The sequence below is a fragment of the Ambystoma mexicanum genome, chromosome 4q, assembly GCF_040938575.1.
Source record: "Ambystoma mexicanum isolate Mex_15411 chromosome 4q, UKY_AmexF1_1, whole genome shotgun sequence".
NCBI classification, from domain to species: domain Eukaryota; kingdom Metazoa; phylum Chordata; class Amphibia; order Caudata; family Ambystomatidae; genus Ambystoma; species Ambystoma mexicanum.
In genome coordinates, this window is record NC_090928.1 from 1,059,477,395 (window position 1) to 1,059,498,004 (window position 20,610).

At 46.4% G+C, this 20,610-nt stretch overlaps 1 protein-coding gene across 4 annotated transcripts in view; it reads right to left on the minus strand.

The window, feature by feature from the left end:
- Positions 1-20,610, minus strand: part of TAF1A (TATA-box binding protein associated factor, RNA polymerase I subunit A) — a 524,191-nt gene that overhangs the window by 456,243 nt on the left and 47,338 nt on the right. For 2 of the 4 annotated variants that reach the window (XM_069608604.1, XM_069608607.1), the window contains exon 2: positions 14,497-14,592. In XM_069608604.1, coding sequence (XP_069464705.1) covers positions 14,497-14,590 — 94 coding nt within the window. In that variant the 5' untranslated portion in view covers positions 14,591-14,592. Of the gene's footprint in view, positions 1-14,496; positions 14,593-15,424; positions 15,553-15,797; positions 15,942-20,610 lie in introns of those variants that run through there. The other 2 variants (XM_069608605.1, XM_069608606.1) reach the window with 2 other exon arrangements.

The following is a 20,610-nucleotide window of genomic DNA, read 5'->3' on the forward strand; positions in this document are numbered from 1 at the left end:
TCACCCCTTGTGCATTTCTTTTCTAAACCTAGTCAATTATTGTAAGAGTTTGATTAAACTTGTCTTCTTTTGGTTCCATTTTCTAACTAGGCACCATAGAATCTTCATTGCGTTTCATATTTCAACAGATACTCTGGCTCCAAATGCACAGAAACGTATATATTTAGAGGACTTTTCTTTTGTGGAATGGAGCAGTCCTGATTTGGAACAGCAGATGGCGACCTAACCTCACAATATAATCCCGGGAAAAAGCAGGCAGGGAAGTTAAGCTCAGCTCACCTTTTACTGCACACAAAGCTTCTCAAAGTTAATTTCCCCACTAGAGCAAGAGGATGACAACACAGACACGTCGTCAGGATCTTTTTAATCATTTCAGTTGAAATGGCCCCCGAGCCACAGGAGGACCCTAGAGCAGCTGCCCCCACGTTGGCAGTCTCCTGGCACAGGCGACATGGCAACCTAGTGCTTTCGATTGGGGACGTTTAATGTGCACAAGTTGAAGGCTGCCTTTGTGGTGCCTTTGCGCCTCTAAGGTTTCCAGCAGCGTTCTTAACATCAGGGTGCCGTTTTGCTGTGGTTTCGTACACATGTCCCGTGCTGATAAAGAGCAGTAAATGGCTTTTCAGTAGCCATTTAGTGTTTTAGCTACCTCCATTACAATGTATGCATGCTTCGGGTGCCACAGGGTGCCCGCCTCGCAACTCAACTCCAGCTCCTAAGCAACAGGACCATGTTCAAATGGGCCCCTACAAGCCATGACTCATCTTTAGCTGGCTTGGACCACACAGCTGCTTTCGGGACAGAGTGGCTAGTAGAACCGCTCTTTCAGACTAATGATGTGAAAGGAGTTCCTGTCTTAAGGACAGGGAATGTTGGAGGAAGAGGCTCAGCTTACTTACTGCTAAATTTCATTAGTACCCGGCGTGGGTGTGTCCACGGGATACACGTAACGTGATTGGCTCGTTTCCGAGCCATACTGTTGTAGTGCATCTCTGAGTGGGTGACATCACTGACCTGGAATGCTGTGATGTCAGTGAGTGTAGAGTGCTATGTGTTATGTTCTGAACAGGGGTTCTAAGAGTTACAGTTGACAATGTAAGCTGGTATGGAGGACGTGCCGGTGTCTTCCTGGCATATACCTACCAATAAACCTACAAGTAATGTACCTGCTGGTCCGGGTGTTGACTTCTGGTACCAAGTTATTTCACTGGCGACAAGGATGGGATCCTGTCGAGGAGGGGGCAGCAGTTGAAGTCCAGGAACATCGCCCTCCATGTACCCACGTCCTATGGGTGATGCCAGTTATTGTTTGCTCTTGGTTTCCTGAGCTGGGGACAGAGTCTCAGCAGGCCGGGTGGTGCTGAGGCCGAGTGTCCGGGTGTTTGGGAGAGGAGCTGTACTGCACTCATTGCCGTTGTGCAGAGTAAGGGGTTGGTGTGGAGAAAGTGCCTCTTTGAAGTCCATGGGGAGCCAGGGCTTGAGTTAATCGTGCTCCCCAGTAGGGGGGAGGGGGGGAGATGCACGGCACACAGTACGGTGTGCAGAGGAGGAGCGTGCCCTTGGTGGGTGCTCCAGCAGTAAGCTGTGTCCCAGCACTGTGCGCCTAAGCAGGCCGGGCGGTGCTTATGGACGGTTGGAGTGACATGACAGGAGGCGGAAAAATCGTGGGAGCGTCATAGTTTCCACAGTGTTGTCCTGGCTACTCCGCACTGAGCGGGGCCAGGTACGTTCTGTTAACTGTTGGAGGTTCGGGTGTCTGCGGAACTACATCGTGTTGTTCGGTGTGCTGTATGGTGCGGCGGAGTACGCATTGCCCCGGTTGTGCCATGGTCAGGTGGCAGAAGGGGGCAGAGAGAGCGCCTGAGGTGAGGTTTCTTTGCGCTGTGGACAGAATGGAGTTTGCCATGAGGAATGGGGGGCGGAGATGCGTCCTCTGCGGCGCCCACGGCCAAATGATGATGATGATGTTTCGTCGTTGCGGAGCATTCCAGCTGGAACGCAGAAGAGGTTACGAACGCGCTGCGGGTAGCGGCGTTCGCGAGCGACATATACAACACAGTACGGGCCCAGACGAAGAGTGGTGCATGGGACTGCTCCGGGAGTTCTGAGAACAGGTCAGTCAGTGATGTTGGGACTTGTAAAATCTGTGCTTCAGTGACGGAGACAAGTGGCGGCTGGGAAAGGATGCTATGGAGCACAGTAGTGGACTGTCACGGCGTTTGACGAGGGACACTCCGAGGACAGCGTGTTTTTCTGGAGTGGCTGGCCTGAATCCTATCCTAGAGACTAACAGAAGTTGCTGTGTGCTGTTTGGAAACCTGTCGACTTTGGATTCCTGTGTGCTGTTCTACAAGAAAAGGACAACATGTTTCTATTAGGACAGTAGTAAGAGTATGGTGTCAGGCCGATTGTGTGGTGTCCCCTTTTTTGTGTCGTGGCCCGTCTGTGTTTTGCACTGGTGCATGTGTGTGTAATGGGCCAGTGTGGATGGTGTGTTTGGTGTCATGGCCCATGTGTTTGGACATTGTTGGATATTGTTTATAATGTGATTCGTTGTATTTGTTGCCTAATCTGATTTTTCTTGCACGTGGGGTCTAAACTTGTTGGGCCTGGAATCGTGGGTGGTTTGGACTCGCGGGAGAAATGTATCAGCGTTTTGTTTTTACGTTTAGTTTTACCTCTTAATGATTTTACTGGAATATCATTTACCGCAAGGACCATACACTGGTGTTAATCACTGTACCATCACAGCCTTTACGTCGTCCAGTGATGTCATCTGTACTTTTTAATTGCCGATATTCCCGTTTCATGCTACGTCAGGGTTCACTAGGTGTGTGTCCTCTGTCTCGTATGCAGCATGTTTATTGTGCGTGAGGAGGGGTGGAAGAGCTTAAAGTGTATCCCGTAGTGGGAATGGAAGCATCACTACGTTGGCAGTGGTCAGGAGCTGTTTGTTCCATTTTGTGGGGCGGTGGTCCCGTATTGCGACAGCGATGAAGCCTGGCCTGGCTAGGGGTCCCATATTCTGGTGGTGGTGTGCCGCAGTGTCGGACTGGCTGGGGCTAGGGGCCCTTAGGAGTTAGCGAATAGTATTTTTGGTTGCAGTCATAGGGTATTACGAGGAATTGGTGGTGTGTTTGGTGCCAGTTATGGAAGCTTGGTTTGTTGCCAGGGGTCCCATATCTGGTAATTGCTTCCGGTGAGAAATCTTTTTGGGGCGAGGTGTTCCATGGTGGTATTGATAGTGATGTTTTGGCAGGGACTAGGGGTCCCGAGTGTGTGTAGGGGTGTACTACAGGTGCAGCTGTGGCAGGCTGTGATGCAGATTGGCAAGGACCTGGGTTCCTTGGTGTACAAGTGTGCAATGTAATTGTCGGTGTGTTAAAGTGCATTGTCGGCAGAGTTCTAGGTTCAAATGTGGTGTTGTGTAGGCGTATTTTGGCACGGTTAAGTTTCGACTGTGTTTGTGATCGTGTTCGCGTGTGTAGGTTCTCAATGTGGAGAGTCTTTTGTTGACTGATGTTTAGTGGGGATGTGCGTGTTGTTGCTCTGTTGAGCTGGGGTAGTGTCCGTGGGTGGCAGTTCTGGTGCCCAAGGGTGCAGACTCGGGTGGAAGTTTGTATGTGCACAGAAGGTTCCGGATGTTAGTGTAATGTACTTTTGGGGAATGCTGGGGCGTGGCAAGTCCTAGGTTTCAAGGGGCAGCTTGAAATAGCTGGTAGTGCGTAGTTTGATATTTTTGTTCAAGTGTTTTTCCAATCAGGTTTTAGGTGAGGTGTTATCCCTTTTTCTACTTCGGTGGGTTCCTCATTGGTTGTGGCTTTGTGGGGACAGAGTGGGGTTTGAGTGTATACTCGGCACGATTTAAGGGCAAGTTTAATGATAACATTTTTTATTTGCTGTCATGGTTAGGGTGCAGATCTTGGGGTGCCACGTAGGTTTATGGTTGTGCCGTGGTTTTGGTGTTAAGTGAGGTGCAGGGTTTTTATTGTTTTAGGTTGGTTGGCATCCAGTCTTAGTAGTATGTTGTGTTGGTTTTGTGGTGTGAGCGAGCTCCAGGTGCACAGTTTCTTCTAGGTATATTAACGGTGTCCATTTGGGGTCTGGTGTGTTGGTGCATTTACGTGCTGGCCACACGTACTTGTCGGGGATTGTTCTGGGCAAAAGTATTAGGGTGGTGAGATCCTTCTTGTTTCGTTTCAGAAATGTAAGCAGGGAGAAGTGTTGTAGGTTATCTCCGAGTGGGTGACATCACTGACCTGGAATGCTGTGATGTCAATGAGTGTAGAGTGCTATGTGTTATGTTCTGAACAGGGGTTCTAAGAGTTACAGTTGACAATGTAAGCTGGCATGGAGGGACGTGCTGGTGTCTTCCTGACATATACCTACCAATAAACCGACAAGTAACTTATCTACTGGTCCGGGTGTTTCTGGTACCAAGTTATTTCACATACCACAGTGTAATCCCATGGACGCACCTACATGCCTGTGTTTGTTTCCAGCGGGGAGAGGCCTGGCAGCCCCTTAGCCAATGAAGAGTCTCATAACGGGGCAATCCCCGCTCCAAGTCTCCCCGAGGCTGGATGCTGCCTTCGTCCCCCACCGGGTACTCAGGTAAAACATTTTTTTCCCTCCACTCTCATCCTCTCCAAACTATATCATCCCCACCCTCCCAACCCCACTTACCTTCTTTTTTATTTTTCTCAGGAGCCAACGCACTGGGAACATTTCTGTTCCCAGCGCGTCAGCTCCCGATGGGCCGCCCTTTCCCGTTGCCCATTTTATTAGACTTTTTTTTTTGTTCCGAAATGCGGTCTAACAGGCCGGGGTACTAATGGCTATAAGTCCCTTGGCGGCAGGCCAATACCGCCCACGGTAATGCCCCCGGGGCTTTGTAACTACAGCCTAAGGGGCATTACCTGGGGCGGTATTGGCCCGCTGTCTCGTTGCTTATTGCCACATTACTCCACGTCCAGCTGTTCCTCATCATAGTACGTAAGAATAAAAGCCATCTTCCAATTTCATGCTCCTTCTCCTTTCCTTCTAGGCGGTATATATCTCCTTCTAACCCACAACCCTTAGTTCCTTAATCACCAAGTACAATGCCTCACTCCAAGCCACCATATGAAACTCTGGTGTTGACACACTAAAAGAGCTCACAATCTTGCAAGTTATTCATCTACAGCATCTGGCCAAGGATGCACAGTGCACATCCTGCCAAACCAGGTTTTGCATTTCAGATACCCTTTTGCAAGCTCTCCACCACGCTTTCCATTGGCTGCACGCCCATTCCGCACCACCATTCTCCACTTTCCTGGGTACCAATCAGCCAGCATATTGTTTGGAACATTTCCATATTTTATGTTAAACAGTTTTTAAATTGAACAACATTTTTTTCATGGAGGCCTTGGATGTGGCCACCAAGAAAGACAGGAGGCATGTAATGCTGTGCCCAGCTATGGTCCCTCTAAAGGGTTCTCAGGGATAGGCTGAGCTTGGCATACACCACTTCCTTTCAAATGTAGAGTCAGTGGCTATGGTCAACAGTCATTAACTAGAATTGGTTAAATCCTTATAATAATAATAATGATTTTATTGTGATATAGTTCAAATCTGAACTTTACACAAATATTATAAGTACATCCATTAACTTAATACATAAAATCACAACTTCATAAAGAATAGAATCATATGTATAAGGTGAGGTTCAGAAAAAGGAAGTCACAAAACATAAGCTTAAAAACGTAGAGACATAAGAGTCATAAAAATGTGGCACAAATGATAAACAATCAGAGTGATACCAATTCCAGGAGGTATTAAGCCAAGTGCTCCTCCAGCCCTCACAATCGCGTCAATTAATGGCGATAGTATTCCTAATCTTGTTCCACGCCTGGCACAGTGGGATATGTCTGCTTCAATGGCAAACTATTAACGTTAGGCCATACCCTTTATAGTGCCAGCTGCGTCCCAATAGAGTCTGAATGTAAGCAGTAGTCCCAGAAGGGCTCCCCCATGATAGAGTCATACTTATTTACCAAACTACCCAACAGACACATGTAGAGTGGATTCACTCTACATGAGTTAACACGTGCCTGGTTGTCTCCAAATTGTCCCCTGTCCCACAAATACGGCAGCACCCATCTTTGGACAAAATGCCCGGCCGCGGGCCAACAACAGTTAGTACCTGTAGTTGATTGGTACACAGCCTAAGCATAAACTGTCACACCTCTGGTTCCGGACAGATCATAAGGTAGTATTGGGTCTTCCTATATCTGTGGATGACGTGCGTGACAGCCTCATACCCCTTCAGGGTTGACAGATTAGTTTAATTCTGGCTCCAGTCCCATCTATTCATTTTGTGCATAAACATTTTTTTCAAATGCACAAATGGCATTGTTCTCTTCTTGTCGTGGGACCAGTCTATTTCAGTGAATAAGGACTCATTTAGTTGTTTATAGCTAAATCCATGTAGGGCCTTTTCAGCTTCAAAGGTATTGCCTGCCAAGCCAAGTAATTTACAAGTTAGTGTAGTGAGCGCCTTCAAATAGAACACACCTCATGCTCGCAGAGCCAAGCCCTTAAGTGAAATTAAACCCAGCTCCAACCTTAGAAATTGAATGGGGCAGGCAGGTCCCATACCCAGTACGGCCTGCCAATACTGGCCCTCCAGAATATTCAGCCAATTCAGGTCCTGCATTGCTAAGGCCTCTAAGCCATACAGGATGGCCGGTGCAAAACACTGCTGGTAGAATTTTACAATCCCAGCAATGCTACACCCCGCTGTCCCCTTGGTGAATTTACAGGCATGGAGTGTAAGAAGTTTGGCTTGCCTCTTTTTTTGGGTGATGATCAGGCTGTAATTAGGGAGAGCGTCAAATTCTAAACCCAAGTATGGATAGGATTGATCATTACTAATCCTACCCAAACGTGTCTCAACCCCAGAGCGGCTCTATTAATCGCCACTATCTTCGTTTTTCCCAAATTGATAGTTAGGCCCAGTTGGGGCGAGTAAAGGGCCAACTCCTCTAGCATGCTTTGAACACCCGATAATGTTCGATCAAATAATATAAAATCGTCAGCGTAGAGCATACCTACTATAGGTGTATCTCCTAGTTTAGGAGGGCAGTTTGCTTCAGAGGTCTTCCATGGAAGTAAATCAGCTATATACAGATTGTATAGCATGGGTACCCCCACACATCCCTGTTTAACTACCATGTTAATACAAATGGGATCTGTAGCTGCTCCTTCATTTTCAAGTCTAACTCTAGCACTGTTGTCACTGTGCAAGGTCAGTAGTACATGTGGTATCCAGCTGGGGCAATGTAGTCCACTTAGCTTGGCCCAGTGTCTCCCGTTTGACTTGGTCGAAGGCACTACAAAAATCAACAAATCTCTATTACTCAGTGTGGTGTTAATTAGTTGGTCCAGGACCTGAATGTTATGTGTTGTCCCGGAACCAGGTCTGAAACCGAAGATTTTGTTTGCTACCACCCAGGTCTCTAACTCTCTTAGGACAAGTGTCATAAATATCTTACTAGTTACATCAAGCATGGAGAGAAGTCGGTAGTTGCCAGTATTACACCAATCTCCTTCTTATACACCGGTATAAGTACCGATCTTCTCCACGTCGACGAGATAATGGCGGATCTACAGACACGTGAAAAAAGTCAGAAGCACCTGCGCCCAATTATCCGGGTCCTTTTTTAACACGGAGTTCGCTAGCCCATTTGGACCTGGCGCATTAGAGGGCTTAAGGTCCAAGATGGCCCGCTTTACCATTTTATGGCTTAATGGGAGGGGCCAAGAATCAATTTGCATCACAGTAGAGGGGGTGGGCACGTTGACATTAAATAACTTGTTCTTAATATGTTCTGCCCACTGCTCCCCACCAATGGGATTCAAGATTTTTAGCCTCTGCTCTCCTCCTGCCTCACCTGGAGTTTGCCAGATCTTTTGTGCATTTCTACTACAAATGGTCTGTATGAAATTTTCCGATTTCACTTTTTGTTAGGACTTACGATAATGGCCTAGCCAAGTATGATACTGGCGCTTGATATACTTGATCTGGATCACCCTCCCATACTGACTTAGCATAACAGGGTCAATCGCTCTACAAGCTCGAATTTCTCGCCGCATTAATCATTTGCGGTCCCAGATCTTAATATTAAACTGGCTTCTATCTACTGCTTTCCATCTGATCTGAGCAACCTGCGGTCCTTTGAACAGGGCCTGTGTAAGGGATTAAATCCACACCTCATTCTCCTCCGGGTTTTTCCCCCAGAGTACACTATTAATCCAACAACCCACAGGGAAGATCAGCAAATTAATTCTGTCAATATTGGTCTGGGTCCATCGGATCCAGTTGCCAGCATGGTTCGGTATCACATCACTACAAACATTCCCAGGTCCCCTTTCCCCAACCCCACTCGGTCAGGGTAACTGGGGCATGGTCACTAAAAGAGTTGAAAGCAACATGTAATTCAGTAACTTTGCCCAATAGGCAATCTGACACCACCACATAAACTAGGACCGCCCTCTTAGATCCCAGTGTCCATGTCATTTGACCAGGAATATCCCCAGTAGTACGACCATTCTGAAATGTGCATTTCCACTCCTTTAGGAAGTTCATCCAGAGTTTCCCCTTTGGGTTGGAAGTGCCTTGTGGCATGCTGCAATAGTCGACTACATTGGGATAGTTTCCATAACCCCCTAGATCCACACATTCAGATCTCCACATAGAATGACTGGATTACTTTCCCTGTCTGTATTTCATTTCATTAATATAATGTCGAATTGATCACATATCGGTTCAGTGATTAGAGAGCCCGGAGGATCATATACACCAATGATTAGCATCTCCTGTTGATTTCCCCCTCTCTTTGGCAGTGTCACTGCCAATACATTACCACCAGGTGTGGGCACGTTGACTAATCTTGGGTCATAGGTAGACTTTACTCCCACCAGCAGACCACCCTTAGGGCGCCCCAGCTCCCCCTTGGTGGCCAATGCCTGGAAAGTTACATAGCCATCGAAGTTTACCTCAAAGGTAATCCAAGTTTCTTGTAATATGAAGATCTCATGTGAGAACAGAATATCCTGGGCACCGTCCTCACTTAATCAATGGCTGAAACCCCTAGTGTTCCATCTCACCACTGTCCAATTTCAATCCAGCAATGTTTTAGTAACAATCATATTCTTTAACCATTTAGAGCAGCCTTCCGATGTGCTCTCCCTGGTTACCGGTACATCGAGGACGTAACCTAAATAGCCGAGGCATGCAGCTTGCATCCTAATAAGTGCAATAGTCTCGGGGAGGCTGCAATGGACTTGGTAGTCTTGGTGCTCAATGTGCATAGTAGTTCCACAAAATCAAAATCGCCCGTATTAAATATCCTCAAAGAGGGCACCTTGTTAAACAAGGATAAGTGCACGGCGCGATTTAACTGCTGCCCATTTGCAACTATTTGCAACTATCTGTGGTGCAATAGTCAAGGTTTTCTGAGGCAATAGGGGCGAAAGGGGAGGGACGGGAAGGGGAGTAGATAAGGGAACTATTGCCTCAATTTCAATATTGCATGGGTCAGAAGTGGCAGCTGTCGATGGTTGAAGTTGCCCTTGAGGAGAGATACTAGGTCCTGCAACATGATTACAGGCTGCAGGTGTTCGGTTTACAAATTTATCTTCCTCCAGAGGGAGTGCCGGGTCAATAGAGACCTCCTCCATTAACCAGCTTGTAAGAGTACCCACAGTCTGTGCCGACCGCCTTTTGCGCCTCACAGCTCATTTCCATTGTTTTTTAGACATATTAGAGCTGCTTGGGCACAACGTTGAGTTCAATTGCGGGTGATTCACATCCTGCTTGTCCCCTAAAGGAGGTAGGTCTGAGGCGGCTTGAAATTGTGTCTGAGGATTTCTGCTTAAGCCTCAGCTGTCGTTTAGATAAACATGGATCGACAGGCACAGGATCAGACAAACCATTAATCAAGGCAGCAAGCGAAGGTGGCAGTGGCAATACATTGTTCACCCCCTGTGGTTCCACAATAGCACAATCAGGGGTTTCCTCTGTCACTGGAGGAGGTATTTGAGTAGCTTCCTCCCGCAGATCAATAACTGTTTTTTCTGTGGGCTGTTTGAGGGCTATTAAATGTTTATGTAGAAGTGCAATGGCTGCCCCCTAAAGTTTCAAATCAATGAATTGTGCTACATAATTTTAGTAAAGTTTTCACACGAAATTTAAAATTCCATTATTATGGTTTGTGGAGGTCTCATGCGTACTGTATTCATCTTCAGTAAGGGCACTTGTATGGCCTGCAGTATCATAGAAAGGGTTCGGACTAGCAGACAGCCTTGCAGCCACCCCTGTGCTAGGCAGTGGAGTATTCCTTATTTCAGGAGTCAAAGGAATACCCCCCCCCCGGCACCTCTGCAGGGGGCACTGTTCCCAGCATTGCATCACTCTTCGGTGCCATTAATGCTTGTTCCTCCTCTCCTGGTGAGGGATCTAATCCAGGGGACTGCAGACCCAATTGTTCTTTAGCCACAACCCCTCCTCCCCCCCCCCACCCACAATTGGGGAGGCGCATTCCTAAGGGCATAGCATAATTGTAGCAATGAGTCATGGTCGAGATCCAAAAGGTAAGTAGCTGTTTCCAGCCTCTGCTAAAGGTGGGATAATGTCCTGGGCGGGAAGTGCTGTAGCAAGGGCTGGGGAGTTAGCTGGGAAAAAGGCATCCAATGGGCCTTTTGTACCAATTCCTCCTGTGGATTTGGACCCTTTTTCCCTCTTTTACCCTCTTCACAAGCTCTTCACTGATGTCCTTGGTCTATTTTGCTGAGCGCAGCCCATAAGGTTTCTTACCCCAAGGGCCCACCGCTTTACAGCGACTTGCCGTCTTTCCTGCCATTGCACGCTGAGTAACAGTGTAAAGTTAAGTGCTAATGAGGCGGGCTATGGCGGTATAATTCCGTCACACTCCCCCCACACGACGCACTCCCACTTAAGAGCTGCTCACCAGTCCCCTTTGTTTGGAACGAAGTACTGTCCACCACAAGCCAGGGAGGCCACACGGGCGTGCCTACAGCCAACAGGCAGTAATTATGGAGACTTGAGAATATGCTGATAATTAAGCAGCAAACAGCAGATTTATAGTCTTTATATAAAGAGTACCTGGATTCACTCCCGGCACGGCTCCGCAGGCTCCACAGGGGAAACTGGAGACACTGCACACACTGCACGCTTTGCGTGAGAGGGGGTATTTAAGTCCAACCCCTCTCCCGGAGTAGAGGGTAGAAATGGAAAAGAGGCTGCTCCGCCCAGTCCACCAGACATATAGCCTCTCAAGACACTGGAGAAACACCTCCAAACGGTTCGGAGCTCAAACAAAATCTTTTCTACTTCCGCTAACCCACAAGCCACCGAACACCGAACACACTGCAGCACACCGCTTCCAGTGGAGTTTTTGTAGATGGTGCTGTCTCTGCATCCACTTGCAGAGACAGAAAGAGGGCTTACAGGGAGTTTGCAGAAAAAAACCGAAAATCCTCCACAGCAAAACGGCAGGAATGGCAGAAGGAAACACACAGCAGCACTTCCACTTATAAATCCTTATGTGAAATGGGGAACACAACCGAGTAATGTGCTGTTATGTCCAGTACTTGACCCTGGTCGAGTGACCCTTGTAAGGGTGTTGAGGATGGGAGCCGGCACAAGGATGGCATAGTTATGTTTACAGATGTGTAAATAAGAAAAGGTCCTTACTATCCATATCTGCCAAGAGGGGTTTCCCCTGCCTCAAAACCAATACTAAAAGGGTACCTCAGAAGGTCAGTCAAATTAATCTCCACAGTCGTGTATCGCAACCTACTTCTATTCCCCACACTACAACTAAAGGATACACTAACAGAAAGTCCCTTCCTCAGGAGAATGTCTCCCTTCTCCTGCTGCTCAGATAGTGTCCAAAATAAATTCTCCACAATTGCGAGGGGGAATGACTCAGACTGTATACAGTTTCACCTCCAGGAGAATGACTCCCTTCCCCTGGTGTCTCCAGCATAACTCTTCGGACCAAGAGAATGCCTCCCATCTCCCGGTATTACTTGGTACCATTCACAACGCCGCCAGGGGGAAGAACTCCTTTTCCCTGGTGTTGCTTGGTACCATTCACAACAAGGCCAGGAGGAATGACTCCCTTCCCCTGGTGTCGCTTGGTACCATTCACAAAAGGGCCAAGGGGAATGGCTCCCTTCCCCCTGCGTCTTTATCACAACTCCTGGCTTGGTATCAGTGGAATGACTCCCTTCTCCTGGTGTTGCTTGGCACAGTACTTTCTCACTGATTTCAGCTTGCAGTACCCTTTTCCACTCTGGGGTGTTGTTAGCAAAGTCCCAAATTGTATTGTAGTCCCAGCCCCTTCTCTGGTGGTCAGTGGTTGTCTCTTTCCGACTGTGACAAGGACGAGTTCCTCTTATAATCTCAGTATTTGTTTTCGGGTCCCAGACCCTGTTCTGGTGGTCAGTGGGTTTCTGTCTCCCACTGACACGAAGAAGACGATCCTTAAGGTACGTCTGGCACTGGCTAGGCTCAATAGTTGGTCCACTCCCACTGTGTTTAGGGAAAGCTATTAGAGCATCACCCGCCCATTCCAGGGACAGGGTTCGGCTCCAACAGCTCTTCGGGCTTCTCTCCTTACCAAGGTCTGCAGAGTAGAGTCTCCCGGCACGGCTCAGCTTACTTCCCTCTCTTGGTCGTGTGCTCGGGTCTGCACCTGCAGACCCAACTGAGAATTCCCACAGCTGCTCACTGGTGTTCTCTGCGTCTTCCGCCCACTGGTCCACCATCAGGATTTGAATCTCCAGTGTTGGAGATCTGCTACACCTGCTTCCTCTCAGGGGTGAGCTCAACTCAGCTGGGCTTGACACATTTGACAGTCCCTTGTCCCTTTTTATACATTGTATCCAGTTCCTCCCATGCAGATTGTAAAAGTCCTTCATACCTGTTAATGACTCAATCTTCATGCCTCCTTTGTGCAACCTCGTACCATGTTAGCACAGTCAAACTTCAGGTCTTTCTCGTCCTAGTACTTTTGGCTTCATCTACTATGTTACAAAAATACATTAGGTTTGTTTTCAATGTAGTGGTTCTGAACATTAGGGAGAGGTAGGGAATGTCAAGGAGTGACAACATGCAATGGGCTGTACGCCAGGCGATTGTCTGTCCCCAGCATGGGTGTCCCGCACAATAAAAAAACCCTCCACGTTAAACCGCCCCTAGGGGAACTTCTAGGTTGTGGTTACACCTCCCTAGCCTCATGGAAAAGGGCTCCCCTCTTGGGGAGAAGTGACAACACCTTCTGAATAGTCACAACCTACACTTATTATTAGTGCAAGTTTGCTTAACATCACGTGTACAACCCGTAATAAAACTCCTGGCTTATGCCTCCAACAGGACATCTAGGTAAAAGGAGGTAAGGCTGTGTAATGTGTGTTGGGAAGGAGCCAGGGTCTTCCTGCACCCCCACGTGTTTTATAATTAGGCAAGACCTCTTTTTTTTAGGTGCTATAATGGCATAGGGGGGGAGTAGGGGCACCTGGAAGGCTCTCTCATGCAAATATAATAGCATACAAAGACATGGACAGGCACTGAAGAAGGCAGTTATTGTTGTAACATAAGGCGCAATTACCTATTAGCTGGATAGATTTGTAATGTCAGATCCTAGGCATTCTAAAATCTTAGTGCTATCAAACTCTCCCCTCCATCCCAGAAATGCGGCCTGTGAGATTCTAAAATTAAACACATGCACTTCCACAGTGTCTCGTCACTAAGGCTAGCACTGGCAGCACAAACTGACTCACCAGCTGTATACTGTCTGTCAGGGGTCCATGCAGGGTAAACCTGGGATTTACATGTTCTGTGTGTGAAAATGCAGAATGGGACAGATTTTGAAAATAAGGCGTGAATGACACTACTGGGACCAGATAACATTAGCAGGAGGAGTGAAATATGGACAGAATGAATGAACATTAGATATACAAATGTTTAGTTTTTCCTGGGGCTAGGCCGCAAAAGTTTGTAAAACTCTACAGGGCTGCAGTGTGATTATGAATAAGGTAGCAAAACGTAAAGCAGCATGCCCTGACATAAACTGCTGAAGGCTTTGGAGCACCCCTTTTATGGAAGAAGGACGGTTTGGGATGAAGCTATGCTCCTTACCCAGTGATGCCACTACAGTAAGACAGGACTACTTTGGCAGGAAGGAACAGAAGAGGGCCAGGAGAAGACCGTTCAGGCAGCAGAATCCTTTGCTACCATCCTCATTGTGTAAGATTAAACTTGTTATCCTTACAATATCCCTTTTTGGAATTATGCCCCTAGAGGGGTGTATTTCTGCTGGTGTGAGTGTAATTAGGGACACCCTTACATGTGGCAGGATTATTAAAGCAGTTATAGTGCATACATTAATTGAATTTTAATTAGAGGAAGAACTAATGAATCCTTACGTTTATTTGGATGCCTTTGGATGTTGGGCAAACGGATTCCAGAGGACAACGGCTGGGTTGCCTCTTCTAGAGACTCCACCAGAAGCTCCTCCATATCTGAAAGCAAGCAGAGTTCACATTATTTAAGAAAACATATTTTACAGCTGCCTCAGAGTGTCTGCCAATAGAAACTTTGCTAACATGTGCTTGTTGTTTTTGTTGGTTAGATGGGCATCAGCATATTGTGGATTACTATTTATAATATTTTGTATTGGTATTAAATATGGTAATCAGAAAACAAAAGAACTTTATGGTAAACAACCATATTTAACAAGCTAGAAGGGGATTGCGTGTATGCATCTCCAATATCCATAAATTAACAATTCCTATTTCTGTACTCCACCTGCTAAAGCTCTGCTACTGGGGCCAGAGGGGAGGGAGGTAATACTGGGGAAACAAATTCTAATTAAATGTCCTTGAAACATGTGCCATTTAAACAGCTCTAGTGAACACACAGCAGTTAAGCCCTTCACCCTGCCCTCTGAGACACCAACACCTTTATGGGCTATACAGGGGCTAGAGTGTATTATAATCCTATAACCCCTTTAATAATGTTTGACCTGGATCCTGACACATGCTATGCCCAATTCCATGGAAGACAGCGCAGAGGTGCGTAAACCAGCCCTCTAGGGGACTGCCATTGAAGGAACCATATCAGGAGAGAGTCTGCATGAACCCCGCTACCGCCAAGGTCGCAGTGAGGTCCACAGTATGTTCTTTATGTATGCAAACTCCTTCAGTTTGTAAAAAGTGATGATGGCAAGATGTCCAAGGATAGCCTGGTTGCTTGAATTAACGCATAAACCCACAGTGATCAGGACATGAACGTTTTTCCATAACACTGGTGATCATACCTCCTTTCTGGAAGTGTGCATGATATTTTACTTACTGTTCTTTGAGATTGTAGGTCACATTTACTTCTTCGGGGACAGTATTGACGGCGTGGGCCAAGACGAGAAAATTGAGGTGCCCGCTCTGCGTCCCACCTTCTTTAGGGAGGTTAAAATGCTACCTCTCCTAAGAGATCGAGAAACAATGCGTTTCACACATACCAAAATATGAACCCATTAGTGTAATGTCAAATATCAGGTTTTAAATACTAGCATACAATATGCTGGTGCATTCATTATTAAAAGTGCCTGCTAGCTGGGTAAAGATTAAAAAAAAATAATAATACTCTAAGCTGCTCCCTTTTTTTCCAGCATGGTTTTGTTTGCAGACTCTGATTGCAAGGTAGCCAGATGCTTAGGTTGCTCCTTTACCTTCTGACTTTCTTCCTGTGCTGTTGAGTCTGGCTTCAAAGTCGGTTTGGAAACGATTTCTGTTTTTACTCCTGCTCACCTTCAGTCTTTCCTCACTCTCGGTTCCTTTTCTGTTTCCCCATCAATTGCCCGGGGTCCGCCTGGGGTTGATGGGTCTAGTGTCTCACCTCGACTACATAACAAAAATAAATATTGTGCATTTTTTAGCATGTCCATCACTATTGACGCTTAGCCGAGAAGCAAATGTTCAAAACCATTTCCTGACATTGTCAGCTAGTTATGTATTATGTTGCAAAGTATTTTCATTCTCCCTCGGTCACTACACAAGATCAAGAGTAACGCTATATATTTATAGTAGCACGCGTCAGAGAAGCAAAATCCACTCCTCAAACGTTGATGAAAGAGATACACATAAGACCTGTAAATAAACAAGGAGTTCTAAATGCTCAATATTGACAGGAAGAATCAACCGCTTTTTAGTCTATGTCTCGGAGGTGTTGTTTCAGACATTCGAGTGCGACCAAAAATAACACCCGGAATGTGGGATGAGGCGAGGATTACATTCTGGGATGGACACAGTAAGGTGGGAGGGAGTATTTTACTCCCAATTGTATATTTACGCAGTAAACGCAATTTCAAAGGAGTACACGTGCGTCAACTACTTTGCAAGAGAGTAAACGTATGTGAGCCGACGTGCAAAAACGATGGAAATTACCATCAGGCGGCAGCGGTGCAATTTGTCTCAGAAGAGCAAGTTTCTCTCACAATTAACAGATAAACTCAGGGTAGCACAAGCAGTCTCTCACAAACTGAGCCAACCTTGCATGCAAAAAATGGGTACAACTCGGCAGCAAACCCTCTGTACTGCTTCGCTCATACAGAGCGGGTCAGCTGGACTAGTAGCAGTGTAGGCTTCCAAAATAAAACATGCATTAGAGCAACAGCAATGCAAGCTTTCGTCATATACAGCAGCTGGATTGGTTCCATGTGTTAATATCCCCGCAAAAATATCGCCATACAAAAATATCGCAATTTTTTTGCGCGATATTAAGGCATGTAACCTGTGGGGGACACCCCTGCATCCCCGGCTCCCAAAAAACTCTAATATTATCCCCACTAAAAATATCACCTATGGCTGTTCCCGACGACCATATATACGGCAATATTTTTGGTGGGGCATAATATTACCGAATACCGCTGGATCAGTGAGAAGTAAAGCCAGGGTAGAATATACCCACACATAGAGCAGATAAGGAATGGGTTTCCGCAGTGGAAGTTGCCCTCACATACAGCAGGTGCAACATATGGAAAAGCTATGCTATGGAAGTCAATAGATCATGCTTTCCTCACACAGTGCAAGAACGTCATGATCTCTGCAATGCGGGATTATCACAATTAGCACAGATACATTGTGGGTCATTGCAGTGCAAGTTCCACAAGCGTATCGCAGCAACTTCAAGGAACAGAGCAGTGTGTGGGCTGCAGTGATCCAAGCTACCCTTGTGTAGAAAAGGTACAGCATAAAGACAGCAGTGGGAGCACCAACTACATAAAACAGGAACCATGAATTGCTTCTGCAGTGCAAGTCCCTCACAGCGGGAACTCATAGAATTTGTATCTTTTGAAACCAACAAACCTCCACGTAGTAGGATTTAGTAAACCATTACTACAACTCATATCTTTTAAGTAAGGCAGGTCTAGCTAGCACTTTACCTCAAATAAATGAGCAATTTGCTATTCAACAAAGTGACCTACTTCAGCAAAAGCACTCAATTATCAATGTAAATAGATTTTTAAGTTGAATATTTACCAGCACTATAGACACACATTGTGCCCAAAAATCAGATAACTTGCATTTAGTAGGAATTACATTTTAGAACAAATGATTTGTGTGTGAATTCCGGAACACACTATAGCGGGTTCACTTCCTAAAGCATGTGCAGAGTGGGATGTGAATATACTGCTGTAGGGTAAATGACTCATTATTCCTCTGCAAAAGGACTGCACATTGGATCTCTTCCGTATAGAGTACAGCAAACATGAGCTGTATTATGTGTTCGAGGCTTGATAGCAGAATGGTCTTCTCTATGATTTACAAAACTAATTTCCTGGTGCTGGTACTACTGAATGGTATGTCACTGTTGTGAGGAGAGTGCATAGAGGCCAAAATGTACATCTACATGAATGGTCAATTGTTGACTGGACAAGGGTTGCCTCAGATCCTTCAGAGGTCTGGAACCTACTGCCTAAGGTCATAATAATCACAATGCTCAGAACTTGGAGTAATCCTGCATGAAGCGATACATAAGTTACATAATGTGACAGATCAGAAGAAGGACGTGGACTCATTGTATTCATTTCACAGGTTTAATTATTAAAGAAAAGGGTCAAAGGCCAATCTATCCCTAAACTATAAGGACACCCTACCTAACAAAACTAAGGTGCTCGTCAGTGAAAGTCTCAAAAAGGGATCTGTGCGCCGTCCAAATGAATCCGATCTGTCCCTATCACTAACCTCATAACTAAGCACTCCCCTCTCCTGGTATGTTTGCTTCTTGCAAACTTCAGTTCAATAGGTTATCCTCAAACAGTCCCTGGAGACTGCTTTTATCAACTTGCAGTTTATTTACTACTTTCCACCCTCTTTTTCTATGGTTATAGGTTTCTGTTCTTTTCTGGTTTTCCTTACTACTTTCAATGTAAATGATACCGTTTCTCTTTTCCCCTGGTAGGGTTGAAAAATCTCTTCCCGATTGATCGGAGTATGAACATTCCAATACCGATTCTCATTCCCTCTTCTGGTAGTGAACATGTTATTTTCCTCTCCCTCCCCATGGGACGAGTAAGAGTGTTCCATTAACTATTCTCATTCACTTGTTTTGATATCAAAGTAATGTATTCTTCTCCTTAACTGGGACAAGTATGAGCCTTCCAGTAATGATTGGTGTTCGCTCCCATGGAATTTAATATTACATCTCTTTATTTATACTGGGACGAGTCTGAGCATTCCAATAGGGATTCTTTGTTCCCCTCCCGGTCTCCCATCTTCCCAATTACCTTTGGCTGGTAGGGATAATGTCACAGGGTTCTCAATACTCTCCTGGTGTTTTTCTCCCACTCACACTGTCTCTCACACCCTCCATCCATCCATTCTGCCCTCCCCTCAAAGCGATATCTGTAGTGTTTATGGGACCCCATGCTCCACCACACGCTTCTTGTGGTCACGCCACCACTCTGTCTTGTTTGCTGCCCAGCTATTAGGACGTGGTGCGTCTGACTCCACTTCTCTCCTTCCACCGATTCCTGTTCTCTCTCCAATTCAAGATGCGGAACATCCAGCCTCTACTTCGTGTCAGTCTCCCAGCCGCTTCATAGCTCACAGGCTTTCTCCGCTCCAGGCTCCTCCCCTTTCATATGCTACATGGCCGTGGGACTTCCCCAGCAAAGCTTTGTATTTCCCTTCTCTCTTTCGCCCATGGATTCTTTTCTCCTCCACAGGTCGTCCTCCTCATCTGAGTTAATACATTTTCCTTGGATAAAGAAATATTTACAGTTTCTGGTTTACAGTAGCACATACTGGTATTTTCTTCACAGGAATCTGTAGAGGGTCTGTCTGAAGAGGTAACATGGGTATATTCTTGAGGGAATCTCCCGGTGAGGTCCCACTTGCCTCGCACCCTAGGGAGGGTGCTGCGGAGTGGGCTCACCTCCTTAGCATCACAGGGGTTGAGGGGCTCCCCCTTGGGGAGAAGTGACACATTCTCGTGATTTGTCACACTAGCTATCTGGATTACCACTACAGGGACATTTTTTGCTGAGTTTCTATTTCAGCTTGTGACCAGGTCAGGATCACAATCCTGTCAGGAGGGACATGGACCCCCCCCTCCTATCCTGGAACAGGAGGCTTACCAGCAGTAAACCCAGAGCCAGCCCTGTCCCAGATGCCGGGAGTGGGGCATGTGGGAGATAGAGGGGGACCAGTCTGTCAGCCCCATTGTAACGCTATGAGGACTCCCAGTACTTTTTCTGGCCAGTGTGCTTTGTCTGTTTCTACAACTGAGATAACCTGGACCAGAGCGAGGGGAACAGAATCAAGAACAGACATGAAATGGATTTTAATTCTTCAACAAAGATAAGGCACCCAACACTAGACCCATCAACCCCAGGCGGACAGCGGGCAATTGATGGGGAAACAGAAAAGGCACCGAGAGTGAGGAAAGACTGAAGGTGAGCAGGAGTAAAAACAGAAATCTTTTCCAAACCGACTTTGAAGCCAGACTCAACAGCACAGGAAGAAAGACAGAAGGTAAAGGAGCAACCTAAGCATCTGGCTACCTTGCAATCAGAGACTGCAAACAAAACCATGCTGGAAAAAAAGGGAGAAGCTTAGAGTATTATTATTTTTTTTAATCTTTACATCTGTGTAACACATTCCCTGGGGAAAATACAGGCACCAATTAGCCCATAGAGTCAGGTGAGCACTGCGGCCAATGGTTCAAGGTGAAGGGGAAGACAGAACCAGCAGGAAAATCAGTATATAAGGAGAGAGAAAGTGTGGGGGTTGCAGGAGTGAGGTCAGGTGGTGGACAGAGACACCAGGAAAAGGACAGATGGTGGAAGAGTTGATGGCAGAGTTGGAGCAGAATGCAGTTGAGGTATTTATGAGAGAGAGAGTGGTGTCTGTTGTATGTAAAAGGTGAGTGAGAGAGAAAGGAATACTGAGGAAGCAAGAGGGAGAGTAGAAGTGCAGGAGGAAAGAGAGAGAGAGAATTATAGGGAGCGTGTATGGTAGTGGTGTGGCAGTAGTGGTGAG